Source organism: Nomascus leucogenys, unplaced genomic scaffold, assembly GCF_006542625.1.
Source record: "Nomascus leucogenys isolate Asia unplaced genomic scaffold, Asia_NLE_v1 Super-Scaffold_285, whole genome shotgun sequence".
Classification (NCBI taxonomy): Eukaryota; Metazoa; Chordata; class Mammalia; order Primates; family Hylobatidae; genus Nomascus; species Nomascus leucogenys.
The window spans coordinates 2874711-2902350 of record NW_022095770.1 but is presented as its reverse complement, the minus strand read 5'-3'; the positions used below and the strand labels follow the sequence as shown (position 1 = coordinate 2902350).

Sequence of the window (27640 nt, the reverse complement as noted above, 5' to 3'; positions counted from 1 at the left end):
GTCTCTCTCTGCTGCCCAGGCTGGAGTGCAGTGGTGCAATCTCAGCTCACTGCAACCTCCGCCTCCCAGGTTCAAGTGATTCTTCTGCCTCAGCCTCCCGAGTAGCTGGGATTATAGGTGTGCGCCACTATGCCCAGCTAACTTTTTTATTTTTAGTAGAGATAGGGTTTCACCACGTTGGTCAGGCTGGTCTGGAACTCCTGACCTTGTGATCCTCCCACCTCGGCCTCCCAAAGTGCTGGGATTACAGGCGTGAGCCACTGCCTCTGGCCAGAGTATCACTTAGCAGGAATATTGGCCATCATTTCCCAGTCTTCTTTCTTTTTTTTTTTTCTTTTTTTTTTTTTGAGGCAGAGTCTCACTCTGTCATCCAGGCTGGACTGCAGTGGTGCGATCTCAGCTCACTGCAAGCTCTGCCTCCCGGCTTCACGCCATTCTCCTGCTTCAGCCTCCCGAATAGCTGGGACTACAGGCACCCACCACCACGCCCAGTTAAGTTTTGTATTTTTAGTAGAGACGGGGTTTCACCATGTTAGCCAGGATGGTCTCGTGGTCTCGATCTCCTGACCTTGTGATCTGCCCGCCTCGACCTCCCAAAGTGCTGGGATTACAGGCGTGAGCCACGGCGCCCGGCCAGTCTTCTTTCTTCACACTGTTATTTTTCAATTATTGAAGACATATCTACTGTGTCAGAAGGGAGTCTTATGCACTGTACAAAGTGTTATTACCAAAAGCTGCAACCCAAGTAAAGGACCTGCTAATCTGCCTCACGGCCACCACTTCAGACCTTGGAAAGTGACACGAAAGAGGCTCAGCGTTATCACATAACTGCAGTGTGGACCAGCAACTGCTGAGCACAAGCAGTCTGTTCACGCTCCTCAGTGTCATACCTTTCTGCTGTGTTCTGATTGAGTTCTCTGCCTACACTCTCTTCCAGTTGATAGTTGTAGCCTTTACAGCAAACCAGTGGACAAGAAGCATCAGGGTCTTTGGAAATTTTTCTGTGCATTGGACCAGTCAAAGTAATTCGAGATCTGAAGACAGCTTGACTTTGGCTTATTTTTACTGATTCCTATTTGTGTTTTTCAGAAAGAACTACTTGATAACCAGCTCTAGAAGTGTTATCAGGAATTACAATTATCCAATCTTATGCAAATTGGCTGGTGGGCTGCAAAGCTTGTGAACTTTTTGCACTGGGGGTTGTACAAACAGAAAAATAAAGAATACAAGGGTCGGGCCAGGCACGGTCTCTCATGCCTGTAATCCCAGCACTTTGGGAGGTCGAGGTGGGAGGATCACTTGAAATCAGGAGTTCGAGACAAGCATGGCCAACATGGTGAAACCCCGTCTGTACTAAAAATACAAAAATTAGCTGGGCATGGTGGCACACACCTGTAGTCCCAGCTACTTGGGAGGCTGAGACAGGAGAATTGCTTGAACCTGGGAGGTAGAGGTTGCAGAGAGCTGAGATTGTGCCACTGCACTCCAGCCTGGGCAACAGAGTGAGACTGTCTCAAAACAAAAAACGAGGCTCTTCCGAAGATGCTTTAATGAAAATCATCATTTCTTAGTCACCCCAAGAGCATCAATTTGATGTGGTTGGGAACTCAAGCTAAATATTGTGAAGGTGTAACTCTGTGTTGGCCTCTAGCCACGCAGCTCAGTTGTTTTGCAAACTGTCCTGATTTCCCACAGATGACTTGTCCTACTGAGGACACCTTTCAGTAGGTCAGAGAGCAGCTTTGTGAGGCCTTCCTGCTGGTACCCAGAAGTGAGCTTGTGCCCACTAATTTTTTAGCATTTTAATTCCTCACAACAGAAGAGACTGGCAAAACTCAACAATTTTCTGTATTTATTTATGTATTTTTGAGACAAGGTCTTGCCTATCACCCAGGCTGATGTGCAGTGGCACGATCATGGCTCATTGCAGCCTTGACCTCATGGGTTTAAGGGATTCTCCCACCTCAGCCTCCTGAGTAGTTGGGACCACAGGTGGAAGTCACCATGCCCTATTAACTTTTTTTTTTTTTAAGACAGAGTTTCGCTGTCTGTCACCCAGGCTGAAGTACAGTGGTGTGATCTCGGCTCAGTGCAACCTCCACCTCCTGGGTTCAAATGATTCTCCTGTCTCAGCCGTCTGAGTAGCTGGTATTACAGGCATGTGCCACCACACCCAACTAATTTGTGTATTTTTAGTGGAGACGGGGTTTAACCATGTTGGCCAGGCTGGTCTCGAACTCTTGACCTCAAGTGTTCCACCTGTCTTGGCCTCCCAAAATGTTGGGATTACAGGTGTGAACCACCGCACCCAGCCAAGAAAACATATATTTATTTTTATAAACTATAGGAAAGCACAAAGAAAACAAAAATCATTGAAATCTCATTCTCCAGATAAAAGCAGCTGACATTTTGCTGAGACTTGCAAAATGCCTTTGGATTCAGATAACAGTGGTTCTGAAACTTTAGTGTGCATCAGAATTAACTGGAGGGCTTGTTAAAACAGTGCTTCTGAAGTTTGGGAGTGGAGCCGATAATTTAAATTTCTTTTTTTTCTTTTTTTTTTTGAGACAGAGTTTCACTCGTTTCCCAGACTGGAGTGCAATGGCACGATCTTGGCTCACTGCAACCTCCACCTCCCAGGTTCAAGCAATTCTCCTGCCTCAGCCTCTCGAGTAGCTGGGATTACAGGTGCCCGCCACCATGCCCAGCTAATTTTTTGTATTTCTAGTAGAGACAGGGTTTCACTGTTGGCCAGGCTGGTCTTGAACTCCTGACCTCAGGCAATCCACCCATCTCAGCCTCCTAAAGTGCTGGGATTACAGGCATGAGCCACCACATCCAGCTGATAATTTGAATTTCTAAGAAGCTCCCAGGTGTCCCTGACACTGTTGGTCCAGGTATCATACATTGAGAAGCACTGGATATGTGCACGTTGGCTGTTCCAAGTAGGGTCTGCAACCAGAGGCATTGACATCATTTTGGGAACTTGTAATGCAGAATCTCAGGCCCCAGCCCAGACCTACTGAATCATAATCTGTAATTTAATAAGATCCCTAAAAAATTTTTAAGCGCCAGTCATGGTGGCTCACCCCTGTAATCCTAGCACTTTGGGAGCCCAAGGCGGGTGGATCACGAGGTCAGGAGTTCAAGACCAGCCTGGCCAAGATGGTGAAACCCTGTCTCTACTAAAAATACAAAAATTAGCCAGGCGTGGTGGTGGGTGCCTGTAATCCCAGCTACTCGGGAGGCTGAGGCAGAGAATTGCTTGAACCCAGGAGGCAGAGGTTGCAGTTAGCCAAGATCGCGCCACTGTACTCCAACCTAGGTGACAGAGCGAGACTCCATCTCAAAAAAAAAAAAAAAATTTAAGTTTGAGAAGTATTGGTTTATATTTTAAGCCTCATAGTATATAACAGTTACTCCCCCCACCATATCGAGGTAGAATTTACACATAATGCATCATTTTATAATGTATAATTTGATGAGTTTTGACAAAACGATACTAAATAGTTTTGTATCCTTTTGTCTCTCTACCCAACATAATGAGGACTTTCCTGTAGTATTAGATGTTTTGGAAAAACATGACTTCTAATGGCTGTACAATACATTGTAGGTAAGGATGATCCAGTTTAACCAATTCTTCTTTTATTTATTTATTTATTTATTTGTTTATGAGACGGAGTCTCTTGCTGTCACCCAGGCTGGAGTACAGTGGCGCAATCTTGGCTCACTGCATCCTCCACTTCCTGGGTTCAAGCGATTCTTGTGTCTCAGCCTCCCAAGTAGCTGAGACTACAGGTGTGCACCACCACACTCAGGTAATTTTTGTATTTTTAGTAGTGACAGGGTTTCAACATGTTGCCCAGGCTGGTCTCCTGAGCTCAGGCAATCTGCCTGCCTAGGCCTCCCAAAGTGCTGGGATTACAGGCATGAGCCACTGTGCCCAGCCCAGTTTAACCAGTTCTTCTTCTGTGAGACATCTATGTTGTTCCCAATTTCTCACCAGTGTAAATAATGCTTCAATGAATGCTTTTGGACTTAAATGTTTTCGTTTGGACTTTAACATATTTTTCCACAGCTAAATTACTGAGGAAAGGGTACTGGACAGGCAAGAACAGGTATCCGTTAAGAATAAAAAGTTAATGAATTAAATTTTTTGTTTGGGTTTCAGGAAAAATGGCTAGAAATCATTGAAAAAAAAAATCCATTGCAGCAGAAACAGGGGGATGCAATGTATCTTAAAAACAAAAAGGGTCAGGCTGGGCACAGTGGCTCACACCTGTAATCCCAGCACTTTGGGAGGCTGAGATGGATGGATCACCTGAGTTCGGGAGTTGGAGATCAGCCCGGCCACACTGGTAAAACTCTGCCTCTACTAAAAATACAAAAATTAGCTGGGTGTGGTGGCACGCGCCTGTAATCCCAGGTACTCAGGAGGCTGAGGCAGGAGAATCGCTAGAACCCGGGAGGCAGAGGTTGCAGTGAGCTGAGGCTGTGCCATTCCACTCTAGCCTGGGCAACAGAACAAGACTCAATCTTAACAAAAAAAAAAAAAAAAAAAAAAAAAAAAGCCGGGAGTGGTGGCAGGTGCCTGTAATCCTAGGTACTTGGGAGGCTGAGGCAGGAGAATTGCTTGAACCCGGGAGGTGGAGGTTGCAGTGAGCTGAGATGGTGCCACTGCCCTCCAGTCTGGGCAGCAGAGCAAGACTCCGTCTCATGAAAAAAAAAAAAAAAAAAAAAAAAAAGACTTGGTAAACTTATTGTTGAATCCTTTACCAATTAATGCAACTTTTGAATCTTTTCTCAATAGCCATTCTTTTGTAATTCATAACTGATATAATATGTATTTAAGGAATGTTCCATACACATAGGAAATAACCACATTCTATAAAGGGTCTAAATACATAAAACCATCACATTTATTAGCAAATCTGTATATCCTTTAATGTGTCAGTAGCTTAAGAAATAATGAAGGCCGAAGGCCAGGCGCAATGGCTCACGCCTGTAATCCCAGCACTTTGGGAGGCCAAGGCCGATGGATCACGAGGTCAGGAGATCGAGACCATCGTGGCTAACATGGTGAAACCCCGTCTCTACTAAAAATACAAAAAATTAGCTGGGAGTGGTGGAGGGCGGCTGTAGTCCCAGCTACTCGGGAGGCTGAAGCAGAATTGCTTGAACCTGGGAGGCGGAGGTTGCAGTGAGCTGAGATCACGCCACTGCACTCCAGCCTGGGCAAGAGAGCGAGACTCTGTCTCAAAAAAAAAAAGAAATAATGAAGGCCGGGCACGGTGGCTCACAACTGTAATCTGAGCACTTTGGTAGGCTGAGGCTGGAGGATCTCTTGAGGTTAGGAGTTTCAGACCAGCCTGGCCAACATGGTGAAACCCTGTCTTTCCTAAAAATACAAAAATTAGGACATGGTTGCGTATGCCTGTAATCTCAGCTACTCAGGAGGCTGAGGGATGAGAATCACTTGAACCTGGAGGCAGAGGTTGCAGTGAGCTGAGATTGTGCCACTGCACTCCAGCCTGGGCAGCAGAGTCAGATTCCATTAAAAAAAAAAAGAAATAAATAAAAGAAAAGAAAAAAAAAAAGAAATAATGAATAGGCCTGGCATGGTGGCTCACGCCTGTAATCCCAGCTCTTTGGGAGGTTGAGGCAGGTGGATCACTTGAGCCCAGGAGTTCCAAAACAGCCTGGGCAACATAGTGAGACCCTGTCTCTACAAAAAATACAAAAATTAGCCAGGTGTGGTGGTGTGTACCTGTGGTCCCAGCTATTTGGGAGGCTGAGGCAGGAGGATTCTTTGAACCCAGGAGGCAGAGGTTGCAGTGGGCCGAGACTGAGCCACTGCACTCCAGCCTGGACGGTAGAATGAGACTTCGTCTCAAAAAAAGAAAAAAAAAAAATAGAGTCAAGGAAACGTTATCCACTTTCAGTTAGCAAGGTCTTTACTCATCAGGAAATGTAAAACTTCTACTTTTAAAAAAGAACTTTTGGCCAGGTGCAGTGGCTCAGGCCTGTAATCCCAGCACTTTGGGAAGCTGAGGCAGGCGGATTGCCTGAGCTCAGGAGACCAGGCTGGGCAACATGGTGAAACCCCATCTCTACTAAAAATACAAAAAATTTAAGGTGGGCATGGTGGTTTGTGCCTGTAATCCCAGCACTTTGGGTGTCTGAAGTGGGAGGATCACTTGAGGTCAGGAATTTGAGACCAGCCTGGGCAACATGGTGAAACCCCATCTCTACTAAAAACTTAACTGTAATTTTTGTATTCCCTGTAATCCCAGCCACTTGGGACGCTGAGGCATGAGAATCACTTGAACCAGGCAGGCGGAGGTTATAGTGAGCCGAGATCATGCCACTGCACTCCAGCCTGGGTGATAGAGCAAGACAAGACTCTATCCCCCCAAAAAACAAAAAACCCCAGAAAATCCCACAAATAAAAACACAAATTAGCCAGGCGTGGCGATAGGCGCCTGTAGTCCCAGCTACTTGGGAGGCTGAGGCATGAGAATTGCTTGACCTTGGGAGGCAGAAAGCAGAGAATTGCAGTGAGCCGAGATCGTACCACTGCACTCTAGCCTGGGTGACAAAATGAGAGTCTATCTCCAAAAAAAAAAAAAAAAGGAAAAATATTTGATTCTTTTACTTTCTAAAAAGGGTTTACATACTTTCCTCCCACTATTTATTTTGTAAACAAATGCATATTTACCAGATGGGGATTTCATCTTTGATTTGTAATGTTTTTTTCCACTTGGCAATGTCGTGAACATCTCTTTTCATGTCAATAAACAGTATACATGATCATTCTTTTTTTTTTTTTTTTTTTTTTGAGACAGTCTTGCTCTGTTGCCCAGGCTGAAGTGCAGTGCCATCATGGCTCACTGCAGCCTCCTGGGCTCAAGCAATACTCCTGCCCCAGCCTTCCAAGTAGCTGCGACCACAGGCACACACCACCATGTCCAGCTGATTTTTACTTTTTTTTTTGTAGAGATGGGGGTCTCACTATGTTGCCCAGGCTGGTCTCAAACTCCTGGGCTCAAGCAGTCTTCCCACTTCAGCCTCCCAAAGTGCTGGGAATACAGGTATGAGCCACTGTGCCTGGCCTACCTGATCTTTTTTTTTTTCTTGATGGAGTTTCACTCTTGTTGCCCAGGATGGAGTGCAATAGCACAATCTTGGCTCACTGCAACCTCCACCTCCTGGGTTCAAGCGATTCTCCTGCCTCAGCCTCCTGAGTAGTTGGGATTACAGGTGCACACCACCACACCTGGCAAATTTTTGTAATTTTAGTAGAGACGGGGTTTCACCATGTTGGTCAGGCTGGTCTCGAACTCCTGACCTTGTGATCCGCTTGCCTTGGGCTCCCAAAGTGCTGGGATTACAGGTGTGAGCCACTGTGCCTGGCCTACATGATCATTCTTAATAGGCACCTGGTATTTCATATTTACCATTTTAACCTTTTGGACATTTAGGTTATTTTCCATTTTATTATTACAGCAACTTCAATAAGCATCTTTGCATGTGGCTTTGTTTTGATATAATTGTACATTCACATAGTTTTAAGAAATGGATCAGGCCGGGCGTGGTGGCTCACGCCTGTAATCCCAGCACTTTGGGAGGCTGAGGCGGGCGGATCACAGGTCAGGAGTTTGAGACTAGCCTGGCCAACATGGTGAAACCCTGTCTCTACTAAAAATACAAAAATTAGTTGGGCGTGGTGGCATGCACCTATAATGCCAGCTACTTGGGAGGCTGAGGCAGGAGAATCGTTTGAACACCAGAGGCAGAAGTTGCAATGAGTCAAGATGGTGCCATTGCACTCCAGCCTGGGTGACAGAGCAAGACTCTGTCTCAGAAAAAAAAAAAAAAAAAAAGAAATGGATCAGAAACAAGGACTCTTTCTGAAAGGAAAAAAAAAAAGAATGGAGATCCATCGTATACTTTGCCCATTTCCCAATTTTGCAAAATTATATAGTAACCAGAATATTTACATTGAAACAACCCATTGATCTTATTCAGATTTACTTGTACTCATATTTGTGTGTGTTTACATAGTTTTTTGCATGTCTGATTCTTCTGTCAAACGAAATTCCTTTTTTTTTTTTTTGAGACAGGGACTTGCTCTGTTGCCAAGGCTGGAGTGCAGTGGCACAATCTCTGGTCACTGTAACCTCTGCCTCCTGGGCTCAAGCAATCTTCCCTCCTTGGCCTCCCAAACTGCTGGGATTACAGGTGTGAGCCACCACGCCTGGCCCAGATTTCTTTGAAAGGGCTAATTCCTCCATATCTTTGTCAACACTACTTTTGGGTTTTGTTTAGTTTATCCCTCTGTAACTCAAGATTACCTTTTTTATAGTTACTTTTTAAATAGTTTTTGACATTTAAATATTTCATCTATTTGAACTTAATTTTGGTGTAAGGTGTGAAGAGATTTATCTGATTTTTTTCTAAATGGATTAGCCAGTTGCCTGAATATATCTTACTGATACCATCAAGTAGTTGACTAGGTTATCAAAATAGTTGTTAAAGGAAGGTATCATAAAAAAAAAAGATACATACATATTTACTGATCAAGTGTGGTGGAGATGAAGAACTTAGTCTTCATGTATAAAATCTCAATAAAGAGCCTTTGGCCTTAATTAGGTCATAATGCCTATCTCTTGGACCTATCACCTTGGCCAGAGGCTGTAAGGTCTGTCAGAATATGATTGGAATGCTTCTGAAAGGGAAGTGAAGACTATATTTTAGAATAAGGAAAAGGGTGTAGTGTGTGTTTTAAAAGAGGCATTCTATGGGTTGCAATGTTTAGAACATTTTATTAAAGTACAAAATTGTTGGAATTTAGCTAATAGAAAAACATAGTAAATATTTACAAAAACGTTGATAACATCACTCAAGTCACACACATATAACAATGTAGACAGGTCTTAACAAAGTTTACAAATTGAAATTATGGAGATTTCCCAAAATGAATCTAATAGCTCATTGCTGAGCATGGTTATCAATATAACATTTAGGATCTTGCAGCAAACGTTGTCCCCGAGTCTTCTGCAATCCAGTGCCTCTTAGAAATTGATTTCTTTCTTTGGGAGATTCAGACTCAGAGGCAGCCAGAGGGGACAGGTCAAGAGCTGAAATAATCACATAACTAGTCTAATCTTCTTCATTCTATTGACTGTGTCAAGTTATAGACACAGCCAAAGGGTTTTTCTTCAGCCTCTGATGATTTGAGATGAAGAATATGAGCAATTTCTCATTGCTTAAAGAAAAACTTAGCACATAAGAGGCTGAGTGTAGAGTATCTGTACTAGAACCATAAAGTTCTTTCTGATGGTAAATTATGTATAAAACTAAGATAAAACAGATAATTATGCTCTATCTCATATTACTGAAAGCAGGAAAGGAGGAAGAGTGACACTTTTAAATCAAACTGCTCTAGTTTTAGCTTAGTGGAGGTTAATAAACACACTGCTTTATGCTGAAGTGACCAGATAGCTATTTCTACAGTTCAGAAGAACCTAAAAATCAGGTTTTAAAGACAAAAGAAGGCAGGCTCAAAACAGAGACAAAGCAGAGAAGAAAACAATGCCCATGAGATGGTCACTATTTAGACAGTATTATAAAAAGCTAAAGAACACTTGGGCCTTACTTCACTTTGATGGTCTTGTACTAAAAACACCTTCCCCAAAGTAAATTCAGAAGGGAGGAAGTTAAGAGCTTCAGGTAACTTTAAAACCAGTCTTGGGCTCAGTATGATAATTACTTAAAATAATCACCTCACATTTTAAAACAGATCATCTTCATCTGACTCTTCCAGGTACTTTATAGGTTTCTTTGCCCGTACAGATTTTGCCCGAGGAGCCACAGCTGAGTCAAAGTCCATATGGAAGTCATCACTCTCCCCCTTGGATTTCTAAAAGAGAAAAGCCCAGGTAACTTGCACATTGTAAATCTGACAACATAATTGTAATGTAAAAAAATGTATCAAGATGCTATATTCAAGGAGTTTTCTACTTTCTACCAAGTAATAAGAAGCAGATCTAAGGCCAACTCTTCCATTGCCCAAGTAAGTGGCATATTTAACTTTGTTAAAACTAAATATGTACAGTAAAAGCTAACAGATTATGAGTTAATTTTCTTAAAGATATGCCAAATTTTTAAGAGCAATGGCTTAGTTACTTGTTTCAGAACATCTACAGCAAAAGGACTGACTAGGATCAACACTCACCTTGCTTGTGACTGCTTTCGAAACAATTTTCTCAAAATTAGAGTCAGAATCATCAGAAGTGGATGCCTTCCTCTTGCGGCGATTCTTGGTTTTGGCAGGATCAGGCTTTTGAGAGACACCAGAATTCAAAGCTGGATCCCTTTTAGTTCCTTTTGGGGCAGCCCTTTTTTTGGCACCGGTAGTGGAGGTGGAAGACTGACCTGTAATTCAACACAGGCATTTGTCACAGCCGCTCTTTTTTTGAGATGGGGTCTCACTCTATCGCCCAGGCTGGAGTGCAATGGCGCTATCTCGGCTCATTGCAACCTCTGCCTCCTGGGTTCAAGCGATTCTCCTGCCTCAGCCTCCTAAGTAGCTGGGATTACAGGCGTGTGCCACCACACCCGGCTAGTTTTTTGTATTTTTAGTAGAGATGGGATTCCACCATGTTGGTCAAGCTGGTCTCGAACTCCTGACCTCAGGTGATCCACTCGCCTCGGCCTCCCAAAGTTCTGGGATTACAGGCATAAGCAACCATGCCTGACCTAGTCACAGCCACTCTTAGATGAATTGTTCTCATTGCGAACTTTCTTCAGCAATGTGATGACTATGTATATTTAACATAGGAAAAGACAATCTAAGAGAGGTGAAAATAGAGAATCAAAGTATTCTTAAACATTCTATTTTTTTTTTTTTTTTTGAGACAGCATCTTGCTCTATCTCGCCCAGGCTGGAGTGCAGTGGCACGATCTCAGCTCACTGTAGCCTCTGCCTCCTCGGTTCAAGCGATTCTCCCGTTTCAGCCTCCCAAGTAGCTGACTACAGGCATGTGCCACCACACCTGGCTAATTTTTTATTTTTAGTAGAGACGAGGTTTCACTATGTTGGCCAGGCTAGTCTCGAACTCCTGACCTTAGGTGATCCACCCATCGTGGCCTCCCAAAGTGCTGGGATTACAGGCATGAGCCACTGCACCCAGCCTTAAACTTAATTCATTTTCAAGAATACGCTTTACGTTAAACATTTGCAATTGCTTATAAATCCTATCCTTGTCATAGAAATGAACTAGATGAAGCCTGGTACTGAGAGAAACACACTGATTTTAAACATTTGGACTACCTTATTTTTGGAGACAGGGTCTTGCTTTCTCACTCAGGCTGGAGTGCAGTGGCTTGATCATAGCTCACTACAACCTTGAACTCCTGGCCTCAAGCAACCCTCTTGTTTTAGCCTCCCAAAGTGCTGGGATTACAGGCATGGGCCACTCTGCCTGGCTTTTGTTTTGTTTTTTGACTAGTCAAGTGCAGTAGTGAGAAGGAGGGAAAAGAGTAGAACAAGGAGTTTGATCTGTAACTGAACAATCAATAGAGATAACTTACTGTTTTGGACCAGTCTTGACTACTAATTTTGATTATAAAGATATAAAAGAAATTGCTTCCAATTGGAAAACGTTTAATTTGTAATATCAATGGTAAGTTTTGGCAATAAAAAATTGAAATTGACACATGGAAACCAGTTAGTTAATTGCAACATTAACCCATCTCAAAGATTTAGGCTTACTTTTTGCTGCTGTCTTCTTCGCTGTCACATTCTTTTTAGGAACTGGGTTTGTAATTTCAGTTTCATCTGGGAAATGTGTAGCAGGAGGGCTTGAAGACAGTGGTACACTGTCCTTAGCATCATCAGCTTCAAGGTCTATTATTTCAAATGGAAAGGAAGATAGTACATTTAAGCAACACATGAAAATCCATTTTCTGCTTTGTCTCTGGTATGAATTCCTATTTAAACACCAAATATGTGACTTTTCTGGAATATTGAAAACATACTCTTAAAACTTTGTTCTAATTTCTGAATTTTTTATTAGCAAGAACAGTTTTTATTTTTTGTATCTCTAGCACCTAGCAAAGTACCTGGCAAGCACTATGATTACTTTTAGTATACTGAATGCAGTACCTATTTACATGTGAAACTAAACCCAGTGAACAGTATCAACATAATGTTAATAAGAACTCAAATTTATTTCCAAAGGAAGTACTTGGATAATGTAGCCAGGATTAGAACCCAGTTGGATCTGAGTGTCCCAGTAAGGCAGATGTCTCCCTACTTTTACTTAAATACATACCTGACATGGTGCTTTTCTGTGGTTTCAGTTCTTTGTTAGTAAGTCTAGAATTAAAAAAAAAATATCCTGACAACCAATTCTAAATGTGTTAAGCAAAAAATATATTAGAAACAATCATGACAAAACCCGTATTAGATAAGATACTTGCTTTAGGGAAGTTTTGGTCTTCGGTGGACTAGCACCTGATGGGACAAAATCTTCATCATCAGTTTTTTCATCAAAATCTGAGAAATCTTCATCTGAATCCAAATCCATTGTGAATTTGGTTTTTGCTAGTAAAAAAACCATATACAAAAAAATCAAAGAGGGTAGTAGGAGAAACAATTCATAGGTCGATATAACATTTCATGAATGTTTTAGTTTTTAATCTCCTGAAAGATGCTTCAGTGTTTCAAAGCTTTAACATAATTTACTGCTCTATTAAGACACAGTAATTTCTGGGGCAAAGTACCCTGAAGTATATTGGCCATTACACTCTTACAGCTTATCTATAATGTTCTTTAGTTTTCCTTACTTGCTGCTCTCCGTGGCTCTGTTTCTCGTGGAGGGACATCAAAATTACTTTCGTCACTGCTCCTATCTGATTCTGAATCAGACCAGGGATTTCTCTTCTTTCCTTTTTTGATTGGCTTAAATGGCAATGTAGTTTGTTTCTTTGTCTTTGTACCTAGAGGGGAGATAGAAATTAACTACCTTTATATATTCTTAGACTCACTTTTCTCCATCTATCATCCATCCATCCTTCAAATTTATTAACTCCTGTGATAGTTCTGAGAATACAATCGTGAAAAGAGACAGATGTGGTCCCTGTTTTTGTGGTGCATATAGCTTGGTCGCTTAATCTCATAAATAAATGTGGCCGGGCACAGTGGCTCATGCCTGTAATCCCAGCACTTTGGGAGGCTGGGGCGGGAGGATTACTTGAGCCCAGGGGTTTGAGATCAGCTGGGGTAAAATATAAGACCCTGTCTTGGCTGGGTGTGGTGGCTCACACCTGTAATCTCAGCACTTTGGGAGGGTGAGGTGGGCTGATCGCTTGAGCTCAGGAGCTAAAGACCAGCCTGGACAACATGGCAAAACCCTATCTCTACAAAAAATACAGAAATTAATGGACATGGTGGAGTGCACCTGTGGTTCCAGCCACTAGGGAGGCGGAGGCAGGAGGATTGTTTGAGCCTAGGAGGTCAAGGCTGCAGTGGGCTGTGATCATGCCACTATACTCTAGCCTGGGAGACAGAGTGAGATCTTGTCTCAAAAAAAGAAAAAAGGACTGTCTCTACAAAATACAAAAAATTTTTAGAAATTAGCCAGTCATGGTGGTGAGTGCCTGTAGTCCCAGCTACTTGGGAGGCTGAGATAGAAGGATTGCTTGAGCCAGGATTTCAAGACCAGCTGGGGCAACAGAGTGAAACCCTGTCTCAAGAAAAGTAGATACTCAAGGACAGATATATAGCTCAATCAATGGAACAGAATTGAGAGTCCATACATAAACCTTAACATTTATAGTCAATTGATTTTTGACAAGGGTGAAGACAAACATTGTGGAAAGAAGTCTTTTTAATATATGGTACTGAAATAATTGGATATCTACCTGCAAAGAATCAGGTTGGACACCTTCCTTACACCATATACAAAAACTAATTCAAAATGGATCACAGACCTAAATATAAGAGCTAAAACTATAAAATGCTTAGAAGAAAACACAGAGGTCTACCTTCATGGGCTTAGCAAAATGGGAGGCCGAGGTGGGTGGATCGCTTGAGGTCAGGAGTTTGAGACCATCCTGGCCAACATGGTGAAACCCTGTTTCTACTAAAAATACAAAAATTAGTTGGGCATGGTGGTGTGTGCCTGTAATCCCAGCTACTCGGGAGGCTGAGGCAGGAGAATTGCCTGAACCTAGCAGGTGGAGGTTGCAGTGAGCCAAGATCTCACTACTACTGCATACTGCATGCCAGCCTGGGCAACAGAGCGAAACTCTGCCTCAAAAAAAAAAAAAAAAAAAAAAAAAAAAAATGACGTACTAATACATGGGCTGCTACGTGGGTTACCTTGAAAATATGTTAAGTAAAGAAGTCAGCTCCAAAAGACCACATATTATATGATTCAATTTACAGGAAATGCCCCGAATAGGAAAATCTAGAGACAGTAGATTTTTTAATGGTTGCCTAGTGGAGGAGTTGGTGGCAAATGGTAAATGATTGTTAATGAGTTCAGCTTTCTTGGGGGGTAATAAATTGTATTAAAACTATTTGTCTATACTAAAACCACTGAGTGGCATACTTTATTTTTATTTTTGAGTTGGAGTCTTGCTCTGTCACCCAGGATGGAGTGCAATGGCACAGTCTTGGCTCTCTGCAACCTCTGCCTCCTGGGTTCAAGCGATACTAGTGCCTCAGCATCTCAAGTAGCTGGGACTACAGGCACGCACTATCACACTCAACTAATTTTTGTATTTTTAGTAGAGATGGGGTTTCACCATGTTGGCCAGGCTGGTCTCGAACTCCTGACCTCAAGTGATCCGCCAGCCTCAGCCTCCGAAAGTGCTGGGATTACAGGCATAAGCCATGGCACCCAGCCAAATGGTATATGTTAAATGGGCAAATTTGGCATGTGAATATCTCAATAAAGATGTTTCAAAAAAAGTAGACAGTAAAGGCATTATCAAATGATTAACAGAATTATTAATTCTATTTAGTTCATTGAGTGAACATTACCTATATCCGAAGCATGATGTTGAACTCTAGAGATAATACAAACATGACTAATATGTGGTCACTTTTCTTAGGAAACTGTATACTAGAACCTCGTAAGTGGCTAGAAAATGAAATCTAATAAGCTGGGTATTTTCTTAGATCCCAATTAAGGAATTCAAATTAACAAACTACTTCATTACAAAATATTTTCTATAATGAATCAAATCCCAAGGACAATATTAAAGAGGTCCAGGCTGGGGGCAGTGGCTCACGCCTGTAATCCCAGCACTTTGGGAGCCCAAGGCGGGCAAATCACAAGGTCAGGAGTTTGAGACCAGCCTGACTAACATGGTGAAACCCCGTCTCTACTAAAAATACAAAAATCAGCCAGGCGTGGTGGCATGCACCTGTAATCCCAGCTACTCAGGAGGCTGAGGCAGGAGAATCACTTGAACCTAGGAGGTGAAGGTTGCAGTGAGCCGAGATCGTGCTATTGCACTCCAGCCTGGGCAACAAGAGTGAAACTTTGTCTCAAAAAAAAAAAAAAAGAGGTCCAAGTAGAATTCAGATACAGTCCTCTTTCACGTTTCTCAATTCAATTCAACAAAAAGGTTTTGAACATCTATGTGGAATGTACTAGGTAACAAACACAATTTAATCTTCACTTTATACCATTTTCCTAAAAATGTTGTAATACCTGGTTCTCTTTTCTGTTTCTTTTCTAATCTTTGTTTTAGGCCTTCTAGTTCCATACCATCTTCTTGAGGGCTTCCTTCAGTATTTTCATTCTAAAAGATACCAAAGTTAGGGTTAGATATAGAATAAATTCTGAACTATGGGATTAGAGATTTTATACATTTTTGGCCGGGAGAGGTGGCTCATGCAAAGTAATCCCAGCACTTTGGGAGGCCGTGGTGGGCGGATCCCTTGAGGTCAGGAGTTTGAGACCAGCCTGGCCAAGATGGTGAAACCCCGTCTCTACTAAAAATACAAAAATTAGCTGGGTGTGGTGATGTGCCCCCAACTACTTGGGAGGCTGAGGCACGAGAATCGCCTGAATACCGGAGGCGGAGGTTGCTGTGAGCTGAGATCCTGCCATTGCACTCCAGCCTGGGTAACACAGCGAGACTCCATCTCAAAAAAAAAAAAAAAAAAAAAAAAAAAAAAAAAAAAATTTACACTTTTTTTTTTCAATTTTAAGTGGAGATATGCATCAATATTTTATGCATAATATTTTTAAGAGTATTACGTCTTTTTTTTTTGAGATGGAGTTTTGCTCTGTTGGCCAGGCTGGAGTGCAGTGGTGTGACCTTGGCTCACTGCAACCTCTGCCTCCCGGTTTCAAGCGATTCTCCTGCCTCAGCCTCCCGAGTAGCTGGGATTACAGGCGCCCGCCACCATGCCCGCCTAATTTTTTTAATTTTTAGTAGAGACAGGGTTTCACTATGTTGGCCAGGCTGGTCTTGAACCACTGACCTCAAGTGATCCACCCACCTTGGCCCCCAAAGTGGTGGGATTACAAGCGTGAGGCACCACAAGAGTGTTACCTTAATTTTCTTTTTATTTTTCTTTTCTGCCTCTGCTTTCATTTCTATGGTTATTCGTGGAATGACTCTTTGACCACATGGAGAAGGCAAAACTTCAGTCATTTGTGTTTTTTTCCCCTTGGCCTTCCCCCCTTTCCCAGGAAGTCCGACTTGTTCATCTTGTTTTTCCTTGGCTTCAACAGCCTACAGAAGGGATATAAGAAAGCAAGTTTAAATGTTAACAAAAACATTACAATATCTAAACAGCCAACAGTTAAACTGATTTCATTTTGTTACATCTTAAAAACTAGTGATAAATTGCTCCATAACCTAGTATACTATCAACAATAGTGAAGATGTAATTAAAACACACCTTGAAGGAAGGCATGGAGACAGTAGACTGGGTTTTATTCCTGATTCTACCACTTAACCTTTTTGAGGAAAACAAGGGAGAAACTAAAAATAAAACATGTATATACATATATATTTGTAAACTTACATACAAAATACGAAAGGAAGTGATGCACTTATCCAACCGACTGATTACAATGAGCTAGGCATCTATACTGAAGTGCAGTAATACAAATTTGCATGTTAAATTTAAGAAATAAAGCTTTTGGTGTTTTTCTTTTTTTTCTTTTAAGAGACACCCAGGCTGAGTACAGTGGGGTACGTGATCATAGTTCACTGCAGCCTTGAACTCCTGGTCTCAAGTGATCCTCCCACCTTGGCCTTCGCAGTAGCTGAGACTATAGGCCCACACCACCATGCCTGGCTATTTAAAAAAAAAATTTTGTAGAGATGAGGTCTTGCTATGTTACCCAAGCTGGTTTTGAACTCCTAATCTCAAGTGATCCTCCTGCCTCAGCCTCCCAAAGCACATTGGGATTACAGGTGCGAGCCACAGTGCTGGCCTTTTTTATGTTAAAATAATGTTGAGAAACAAATGTTATTAGGAAGATTTAAGTAACAAATAACCTTCTGAAACCATCTGGATAGCCCTGCTTTCTCCTTTTTTTTTTTTTTTAGATGGAGTCTTGCTCTGTCACTCAGGCTGGAGTACAGTGGCGCGATCTCGGCTCATTGCAACTTCTGCCTTCTGAGTTCAAGCAATTTTCCTGCCTCAACCTCCTGAGTAGCTGGGATTACAGGCAGATGCCACCACACCCAACTAATTTTTATATTTTTAGTAGAGACAGGGTTTCACCATGTTGTCCAGGCTGGTCTCGAACTCCTGACCTCAAGTGATCTGCCCACCTCAGCCTCCCAGAGTGCTGGGATTACAGGCATGAGCCACCATGCCCTGTGGCTTTGTCCTTTTAAGTTGACTTGGGGGACTGGGTTGGTGGTCTTCTTCCACATTTAAGCTCTTTTTATCTTCTCAGTCCTAGTATGTTCTTCCCTTTATCAAAAATCAACTCCTGCTCTTTTTTTTTGTCCAAAAATGTCTGAATGTCGGGGCAGTCTCCTGGTATCATTTACTGTATTCTAAATAGTATTATTATTATTATTTTTTGAGACGGAGTTCCACTCTTGTTGCCCAGGCTGGAGCGCAATGGTGCGATCTCAGCTCACCACAACATCCGCCTCCTGAGTTCAAGTGATTCTCCTACCTCAGCCTCCCAAGTAGCTGGGATTACAGGCATGTGCCACTATGCCTGGCTAATTTTGCAATTTTAGTAGAGGCAGGGTTTCTCCATGTTGGTCAGGCTGGTCTCGAACTCCCAACCTCAGGTGATCTGCCCACTTCGGCCTCCCAAAGTGCTGGGACTGTAGGTGTGAGCCACTGCACCCGGCCTTGTATTCTAAGTAGTATTTAATAATCTGTCCCTTTTTTTTTTTTGAGATGGAGTCTTGCTGTGTTGCCTAGGCTGGAGTGCAGTGGTGCGATCTCGGTTCACTGCAACCTCTGTCTCCCGGTTCAAGCAATTCTCCTGCCTCAGCCTCCTGAGTAACTGGTATGCGCCATCATGCCTGGCTAATTTTTGTGTTTTTAGTATAAATGGGGTTTCACCATGTTGGTCAGGCTGGTCTTGAACCCCTGACCTCAAGTGATCCACCCAACTCAGCCTTCCAAAATGCTGGGATTGCTAGCGTGAGCCACTGCACCTGGCCAATATAATCTGTTCTTTTATACGCTATTTTGAATTTATCCTTATGCCTCTTATTTTCTTTTTATTGCCAATTGTGAACTATCTTGACAAAGGTATACTGCTGGAATATATTATTTCATTAATAAAAATTCTAACATGGGCATTATAAACTACACACCTCCAATTCTTCAACAAATGTAGCCAAGTCTTCTTTCCACAAATCTGATGGACTCTTTCTCTTTAATGTGTCCAGCTCTTGTTCCTTCATAAGATAATTACAAAATTGAGTTAATATATGTATACAAGCAACATTTTCATGCAACACACAATTTTTACTTTTACCATTAGAACAAAACTAAGCAGCATGTACCATCCTACCATCAACTCACTTTTTCATTTCTTAGCCTGCAGAGTTCATCTTTCTTTTCCTTGGTTAAATACCAAAGGGGCATATCAAGAAGATAGTTGAAGGTTGGTCCAGAATCTGTTACGGAGTCACTCTTTCCAGTTTCCTTTTCGTTGTCACTCTCTTCGTTTTCTTCTTCATCTGGAACCTAAAGGATTAATTAAAATCTGGCTTTATTAGAAAATGTGAAACATAAACATTATACAACACATAGTCTTTAACAATATAGAAAAGTGCCACCCAAGATTACCTTTTGCTGGGCTTCTTTCCAGGCCTTCACAGGATCCGAATCATATCCCCTCTGAATCAGAACTTTAATTAATTCTTTCTTAGGCTTATTTTCTATTTTTAAAACAGTAAACAGAGATAATGATTTTGAGTAATATTTTAGGAAAGGGATAAGGTTTTACCACAAGTCAAAAGTTTAAAACTGGAAATTAAACTGTCTTGGTGCTTGCATAAATTTGTATTATCCCGGTATACAGGCAAGTATCCCTAAACCATTGACAAATGTAAATTACCACAAGGGGGCAGTCAAATCATATATGAGGCTATGATCAAATCTTTTTTTTTTTTTTTTTTTTTTTTTTGGAGACAGGGTCTCTCTCACTCTTGTGTCCAGGCTGGAGTGCAGTGGCACTACCTAGGCTCACTGCAGCCTTGACCTCCCCAGCTCAAGTGCTGGGATTACAGGCATGCGCCACCGCACCCAGACAGTATAAGCCGTTTGTAATCTTCCTGCCTTTTTTTTTTTTCTTTTTTACCATCAGATTTATTATCTCTTCTCTCTTTGTCTCTTTCATTTTCTGTTCCTGTAGATATGATTAGTGTATCTATTCTCTTGGTCAATCAGTTTATGCAAGGTCTTCTAGCTCTCTATTCTCCTCATGTCTAATTGTCAACTAAATCTTGATTTCTCAAGATGCTCAGTCAAGGAAACATCATCTCTTTCAAACTATAAATACCTAATCAGATATTTTAAAGAAATGCGTGTATAAGTGACCAGGTGAATTAAATGGATTTTGCCTCTTTCTCCACCATTACTCTCACCAAAAATGTTTAAAGGAAGTTTGGCGTAACTAGAGTTTTAGTAAGCAGTTATTATTCCCAAAACATACCAATGATTATTTTGCCATCTATTTTCTCTAAGATAAAGCGAGCCTGATTATTCAGTTTAGCAGATTCAGCACCAAGCATTCCTAGGAGCCATTCTTTTCTTAATCCATAATATTTAAGTCTGAGTTCAAAAAAGTCTCTTAGAATATCCAACACCGTGTCATATTTCTTTAAACAGCCTACGTGGTCAAAAAGCACCTGAAAAAGGAAAACAAGATTAGAGCCAAGAATAGACAAATTGGCTAAACTTTATAAAGGCAGACTAAGATATACTTTTAAAATTGATACTAATCTTTAATATAAATTGAAACGTGTACATCTCACAAAACAAATACATACCATAGAGTTGCATGTGAGACTAGTTTGGAGTTTGAAGACTTTGTGTAGTCCGACTCTCTCTGCCTCTGCCAGTTTTTCTTCAGTCATCTTCACAACAAATTTCACAGTGGTATCTGTATGGTATTCCCTGTAGTCTGTTATGAGAGGAGGTGTCTTCTCAGTGCCATTCATCATGGGTTCTAGAACTTGTTCTTTGTATGTCTAAAGAAAGAAATAATCCTGAAGTTTCTAAAATATAGGCTTCTGAATAGTCAACAGCAATAGTACAAAAAGGGTTTCTTTTGATCACAAAACTAAAACAGGAATCCACAATTATTTACCTGGGTCCATGTTCTGATGGGAAGCTCTGAGATTTCAATGGTTGTAGAATTAAGAATAGCTACTTCACCACTAATCACATATTGATTTGGAGCCAGTTCTTCAATAGTACCCTTGAAGTTCTTGTAACTTGGAAGCTAAATTGGCATTTTAAAAAACAATGTTTTCTAAATGTGATACTAAACAGAAATCACAACAGCGTTTAACAATAAATCTAAAGTATGAAATTAAATTTTATGTTTGCAGCATCTGTAATCATACAGTCTATTCAACTGAAACCCAAGGAAAAGTTAAGGCTCTTAACACACACAGAATACTTACCATTGGCAAAGGTTCTTCTCCATCCATCAAACGCCTGATGTTATTTACAATTTCACGCACATCAAAGTTGGGGATTTTGCAGGACCACCCAGTACCGATTCCTTCAGCACCATTTATCAGCACCATAGGAATAATAGGAATGTACCATTCAGGCTCAACACGCTGATTGTCATCATATAAAAACTTCAACGTGTGATCATCTTTTGGTGGAAATAACAATCGAGCCAAAGAGCTAAAGAAAAGAAACAAAAGAATGTTATTTTATAAAAATACTGAATTTGACACTTTTATGGAAAGGACATGTGTTGTACATGAAAATTATCTTGGCTTTACTTGCTGACTAATATTCATTTAACAAGATTTATTGAGTACTTTCTATGTGTCACGCACATGGAGATAAAGTCTCAGTCCTCAAGGAGCTCACATTTCAGTAAAGGTTTGACAACACATATTTTGTTAGGTGGTGGGATAAACAAGAGAAGAAAAAGTAGGAAAGTGACTGAAGAGGTGCTAAGGAAAGTTAAGCTGTTTCTGATAGGATAACATTTGAGCAGAGAAAAGACACTGAGGGCGCCAGGTGCAGTAGCTTGCGCCTGTAATCCCAGCACTTTGGGAGGCTGAGGCAGGCGGATCACCTGAGGTCAGGAGTTCAAGACCAGCCTGGCCAACATGGTGAAACCTCATCTCTACTAAAAATATAAAATTAGCCGAGCGTGGTGGCACGTGCCTGTAATCCCAGCTACACGGGAGGCTGAGGCAGGAGAATCACTTGAACCCAGGAGGCGGAAGTTGCAATGAGCCGAAATTGCGCCACTGCACTCCAGCCTGGGCAAAAAGAGCGAAACTCCGTCTCAAAAGAAAAAAAAAAAAAAGAAACTGAAGGACTGAGCCATGTGGATATCTAGAGAAAGAGTGTTGCAGGCAAAGGAACCAGTAAGTAAAAGGCCCTGAAGAGGAAATGTGCTCGGTATATTTGAGTATAGGCCGAGGACAGTGTGGCTGGAGAGGAGATGGTATGAGAAGGAATCAAAAGATATGGAAGGTGGGGACACGGATCACATAATGTCTGGTTAGCTAAAACAGGTCTTTAGATTTTACTCTGAGCAGTTGAAGGTTCTGAATCAGAGTGACTTATTTTTTAAAAAATAATTGGCTGCTATAAGAAAAGATGATATATTATGTTACAATAGTTTAGATGAGATGGAGGTGGCTTAGTATTTTTCCAATGCAGATCCTATAGGATTGGCTGAGGAACTGGATGTAAGTATCGAGCAAAGGAGTCAAGGATGACAAGATTTTTAGCCTGAGCAATTAGAAGGATGGCATTTCATTTACTGAGACAGGAAAACTAAGGATTTGGTTTTAGACTTATGTTTGAGATACTTAACTAGATATCCAAGTGGGAAACGTTGAGAGGGCAGTCAGACATAAAAGTTGAGAGTTCAGGGGAGAGACCAAGACTGGAGATTTAAAGGTATAGACTGGATGAATGGGAGATCATCTGGGAATTGAGTGTAGGCATTGGAAAGAGATCTGATGAAGGAGCCCTGGAATGGGCCAGTATTTAGAGGTTGGGAAGGTGAGAAGGATCCAGCAGAGAAAGCTAACAAGATAGAAGAGAACCAGAAGAGTCTACAGTCAGAGGCCAAATAAAGAGTTTCAAGAAGGATGGAGCAATTAGTAACTGTTTGAATGCCACTGAAAGGGTGACTAGGATGACAGCTGAAAATTGACCATTCATAATATACTTTCCATAGGCTTGTAAAGGAGTAAAATTTCAATTGTGATATTTAGGAAGAATCAAAGTTTCCTCTACGCAGTCCCAAGCTCTACATCAGGATTTCTCAACCTTAGCATAATTGACATGTTGTGCTGGATAATTGTGATGGGGGGGTGGGGGGCAGCTTTCCTGTATAAGCCTCAGCCCTGGCCTCTGCCACTAGATGCCAGTATCTTCTGATTAACTGAGTTTTTGTATTTTTGGTCAACTAAATCTCACATTGTTTCAAAACCGGAAATGGCAAGTCACTAGAAAGTGAAAGCATACCTACCTGAGCATTGTAAAGATGTATCGTGGACTAGCGGAATCCTTGCCACCATGTAGCCTGGTACCAAACTGACCAATGGGCTGCAAGAGGTTCAGATTATTGCTACCCACAAAATTCTGAGCCAAATTGATAATGGTCATCATTAGTGACATCTGTGGGGAAAAAAGATTCATTAAGCTGAGGCTTTTACTAATACAAATACATTATTATGACTTAACCTCACTATAATCCTGTAACATTTTGTGAGGTTTAGTTGTTTAGTGACTTTCCTCAGATTAATAGATGGCAGAAATAGTACTTGAACCTACAACTTCTGGCTCCAAGTTTAGGGCTGTCATCCAACAATTTCTATTAAATCCCACTCAGCTTTGAAGGCATAGTTCCTCTCCTTATCCTCAGCAAAATGAAATATTTCCTCCTTTGTGTTACAATGCTGTTTTCATTTCTATTCTGGCATGTATCACTTTATTTTATAGCTGTGTGTGTATTGGCCCTCTGGCTAAATTGTTATTATATCTTGGGGATAAGGTACATATTTTTATTTATTTTTGTATACCTGGTACATGGTAGGCATTCGACAAATGTTCGTTGGGTGAAAATTTATCTTATCCCTACTATATTTTGATTGAAAGCAACAAGACAACCATTATGTTTAAAATTCTAGAAATCTGTAGGCAATCTAGTTCTTTAAAACTGTTTTACATAATTAATGCAAAAAGCAACCACAAAACACTGGTGTAAAGTCAAACAATTCAGACACACATAAAAAGTGAAAGTTGCCCTTTCCAATTCTCAGGGGTAACTAAAGTGAACAATTTGGAACATATCCTTGTAGACATTTTTAGTTATTGTTCTATCTCTTTTTTTCCTCACCTGACAATAGACCCTGGATATTCCTCAGTGTCAGTGCACACAGATTTACTGAAGTTACAGCACTGATTCCATGCATACCTGTGTCACAATTTATTATAACAATTTTCAAATCAGTGGAGGTCTAAATTTTGACATCACAAAGTTATAATAAACATACTATTTTTTAATGTAGACCTTTGCAGACTTATGAGTATCCCTGCAGGAATATTACTTTCAGAAATCAAAGGGCAAGCCATTTTATTCTTTGACAGGTTTTACCAACTTGTTCTTTTTTTTTTTTTTTTTTTTTTTTGAGAAGGAGTCTTGCTCTGTCACTCAGGCTGGAGTGCAGTGGCGCATCTCGGCTTACTGCAAGCTCCGCCTCCCGGGTTCACGCCATTCTTCTGCCTCAGCCTCTCCGAGTAGCTGGGACTACAGGCGCCCGCCACCACACCCGGCTAATTTTTTGTATTTTTAGTAGAGATGGGGTTTCACCGTCGTGAAACGTGGTGTTGATCTCCTGACCTTGTGATCCGCCTGCCTCGGCCTCCCAAAGTGCTGGGATTACAAGCGTGAGCCACCACGTCCGGCCAGCCACCAACTTGTTCTTTACTATGAATATATGAGCTTATACTTTCACCAAATCTGTTTTGAGAATGACTGCAGGGATTTCTGATATAATGCTTTCTGGAAACATGGATTGTGTGTTTACCTCACCATGATGATAAGAAGACATTTCAGCCACTGATCCAGCTAATTGGGCAACTTTTACCTCTCGCTTGTCATTCCGTTTGAAGCAAGTAAACAAAACCTTTCTCTGACCTGGTTTCAAACCTTTAAAATGAAATAAGAGCAAACATAAGTATCCTCAATTTAACCATTTTTGGAAATTTGATTTCCATCTTACAATGAAAACAGACTAACAAATTGGAACTCACCATCCACCATAGAAGGGATAGATCTCTCATTATCAGAATTTGAGAACAAGATAAGTTCCTTGTTGATGAAGTCATTATATGTCAGATATGTGGTAGTTTGTCCATACAAGTAATCCTGAAGGACCAAATAGTATTACATGAGACCACCGGTCTAAACAATGCTCAACACAAAAATCAAACAGAAACCTTTAAGAACTAAGAATTATTTCTGTAATTGTTAAGTCTATAAAAAATATTGAATAATACAGAAATATTTTATGTTTTAAAGATAAAGCAAATTTAACTGCTGCACAACTCTATCATATCAAATTTTTTACTAAAATAACTATTCAGTAAATTCAATTTGCTATAGTATCAATACCAAAAGGTCAGTCTAACAATCCATTTTGTGGGATATATTTAAAACTTTACCTCAGGAAGCCCAAGTAACTTTCGTTGTCTTCTATCCTCCATGAAATTAGTTAACCATTCCTTTCGATCATCTGTTTGTTTTTTGCTAAAGGCCTATAAATTAAAGGATGAAAAAGATGTCACTGGTACTAATAGCTTCCAAAATATCCTTCTACAAAGAACGAACAACAGAAAAACAACATAAATCCTGTTTTCCTTTTTTTTTTTTTTTGAGACGGAGTTACTGCTCTCATGCCCAGCCTGGAGTGCAATGGTGTCATCTTGGCTCACTGCAACCTCCGCCTCCTAGGTTCAAGCGATTCTCCTGCCTCAGCCTCCCGAGCCCCTGGGATTAAAGGTGCCCGCCACCACGCCCAGCTAATTTTTATATACATATATATTTTTGAAATGGAGTTTCACTCTTGTGCAATGCGATGGCACGATTTCGGCTCCCACAACCTCCACTTCCTAGGTTTAAGTGATTCTCCTGCCTCAGCCTCCCGTGTAGCTGGGATTACAGGCACGCGCCATGACGCCCAGCTAATATTTTGTATTTTTAGTAGAGACGGGGTTTCACCATGTTGGTCAGGCTGGTCTTGAACTCCCGAGCTCAGGTGATCTGCCCGCCTTGGCCTCCCAAAGTGCTGTGTTACTGGCGTGAGCCACTGCGTCCGAACTCTTTTTTTTTTTTTTTTTTTTGAGACAGAGTCTCGCTCTGTCCCCCAGGCTGGAGTACAGTGGCACCATCTTGGCTCACTGCAAGCTCTGCCTCCTGGGTTCACGCCACTGTCCTGCCTCAGCCTCAGGAGTAGCTAGGATTACAGGCACGTGTCACCACGCCCGGCTAATTTTTTTTTTTTTTTTGTATTTTTAGTAGAGACGGGGTTTCACCGTGTTAGCCAGGATGGTCTTGATCTCCTGACGTTGTGATCTGCCTGACTTAGCCTTCCAAAGTGCTGGCATTACAGGCGTGAGCCACCACGCCTGGCCTTTTTATTTTTTTGTTTTGAGATGGAGTCTCACTCTGTTGCCCAGGCTGGAGAGCAGTGGCCTGATCTCGGCTCACTGCAACCTCTGCCTCTCAGGTTCAAGCGATTCTCCTGCCTCAGCTTCCCAAGTAGCTGGGACTACAGCCGTGTGCCACCATGCCCGGTTAATTTTTTTGTATTTTTAGCAGAGATGGGGTTTCACCTTGTTAGCCAGGATGGTCTTGATCTCCTGACCTTGTGATCCGCCCACCTCAGCCTCCCAAAGTGCTGGGATTACAGGCATGAGCCACTGCGCTCGGCCAATTTTCATATTTTTAGTAGAGAGGGGTTTCACCATGTTGGACAGGTTGATCTTCAACTCTTGACCTCAGGTGATCCACCTGCTTTGGCATCCCAAAGTCCTAGAATTATAGGCATGAGCCACGAAGCCCAGCCAAAAATCAAAATTTTCTAAAATATCTGATTCCTTCTCTGGGATATGCTTACTGGAAACATTCTATTCTATAAAACATTCTTTTTTTTTTTTTGATATGGAGTCTTCTACAAAAACGTAAATGTTTCAATTGACTAAAGTAGTGATTTCTAAAATTAGAATGTATATATAAAATACAACTCAAACCTACCAGGCTGATAGCAGCATCATCTTCAGGACCAGAATATTTGAACTGGATACGATGTCTTTTCATATCTGCAAAGTATTCTTTAGCTTCCTTTGATGTGCTGGTGCCCAAACCTATAAAACCAAGAATACCAAGTTCCCTCATATAGTCTTGTACAGGGTGTATCATAAAATGAGAAGTTCTATATGGGTTTCATTCATTACAAACCTTTGTAATATTTGACTTTCCATTTTTTATGATTTGGAGTAGAACTCTTCCATTCTTCAAATTCAGGAAGGCTATAAAATGCAATTTCTTGCTTGTTTTTAGACACCTGTGATAAAAAACAATGACTGTGGCTTTGTACACTGTGGGGTCCCCTGTATACCACTACATGTGACTGGGCTTATATGTATATCCAGGTTTGAGGAGTAGGGTCTTAAAATATCCATGATGGTATCTTAGAAATTAGCGTACCTTTACAATGGGAGTGATAAATTCCTCCAGAAAACGATGTCGCAGAAGAGAGGGCCAGTTGTGATGGATAAAATTAATCAGCAAGCCTTTGATGTGGGAACCATCTTGGTCCTAGAAAGATTTGAAAGCCAAAGTTCAAAAGAATTGTTAGGCTGGGCGTGGTAGCTAACACCTGTAATCCCAGCACTTTGGGA

At 41.3% G+C, this 27640-nt stretch overlaps 1 protein-coding gene across 1 annotated transcript in view; it reads right to left on the bottom strand.

Moving 5' to 3' along the window:
• Positions 1 to 8805: 8805 nt before the first annotated feature.
• TOP2A (DNA topoisomerase II alpha) overlaps positions 8806 to 27640 on the bottom strand; it is a 29681-nt gene continuing 10846 nt past the window's right edge. Inside the window, exons 14-35 of the mRNA XM_030808143.1 lie at positions 27447 to 27557; positions 27198 to 27303; positions 26994 to 27103; positions 25403 to 25495; positions 24992 to 25106; positions 24766 to 24887; positions 23205 to 23353; positions 21154 to 21385; positions 20835 to 20969; positions 20515 to 20715; positions 20178 to 20373; positions 19310 to 19401; positions 19043 to 19207; positions 18832 to 18915; positions 16582 to 16764; positions 15732 to 15822; positions 12853 to 13005; positions 12487 to 12610; positions 12339 to 12382; positions 11777 to 11911; positions 10238 to 10437; positions 8806 to 9922 (exon numbers count right to left, since the gene is read on the bottom strand). Coding sequence (XP_030664003.1) covers positions 9794 to 9922; positions 10238 to 10437; positions 11777 to 11911; positions 12339 to 12382; positions 12487 to 12610; positions 12853 to 13005; positions 15732 to 15822; positions 16582 to 16764; positions 18832 to 18915; positions 19043 to 19207; positions 19310 to 19401; positions 20178 to 20373; positions 20515 to 20715; positions 20835 to 20969; positions 21154 to 21385; positions 23205 to 23353; positions 24766 to 24887; positions 24992 to 25106; positions 25403 to 25495; positions 26994 to 27103; positions 27198 to 27303; positions 27447 to 27557 — 2970 coding nt within the window. The 3' untranslated portion in view covers positions 8806 to 9793. The remainder of the gene's footprint in view (positions 9923 to 10237; positions 10438 to 11776; positions 11912 to 12338; positions 12383 to 12486; positions 12611 to 12852; positions 13006 to 15731; positions 15823 to 16581; positions 16765 to 18831; positions 18916 to 19042; positions 19208 to 19309; positions 19402 to 20177; positions 20374 to 20514; positions 20716 to 20834; positions 20970 to 21153; positions 21386 to 23204; positions 23354 to 24765; positions 24888 to 24991; positions 25107 to 25402; positions 25496 to 26993; positions 27104 to 27197; positions 27304 to 27446; positions 27558 to 27640) is intronic.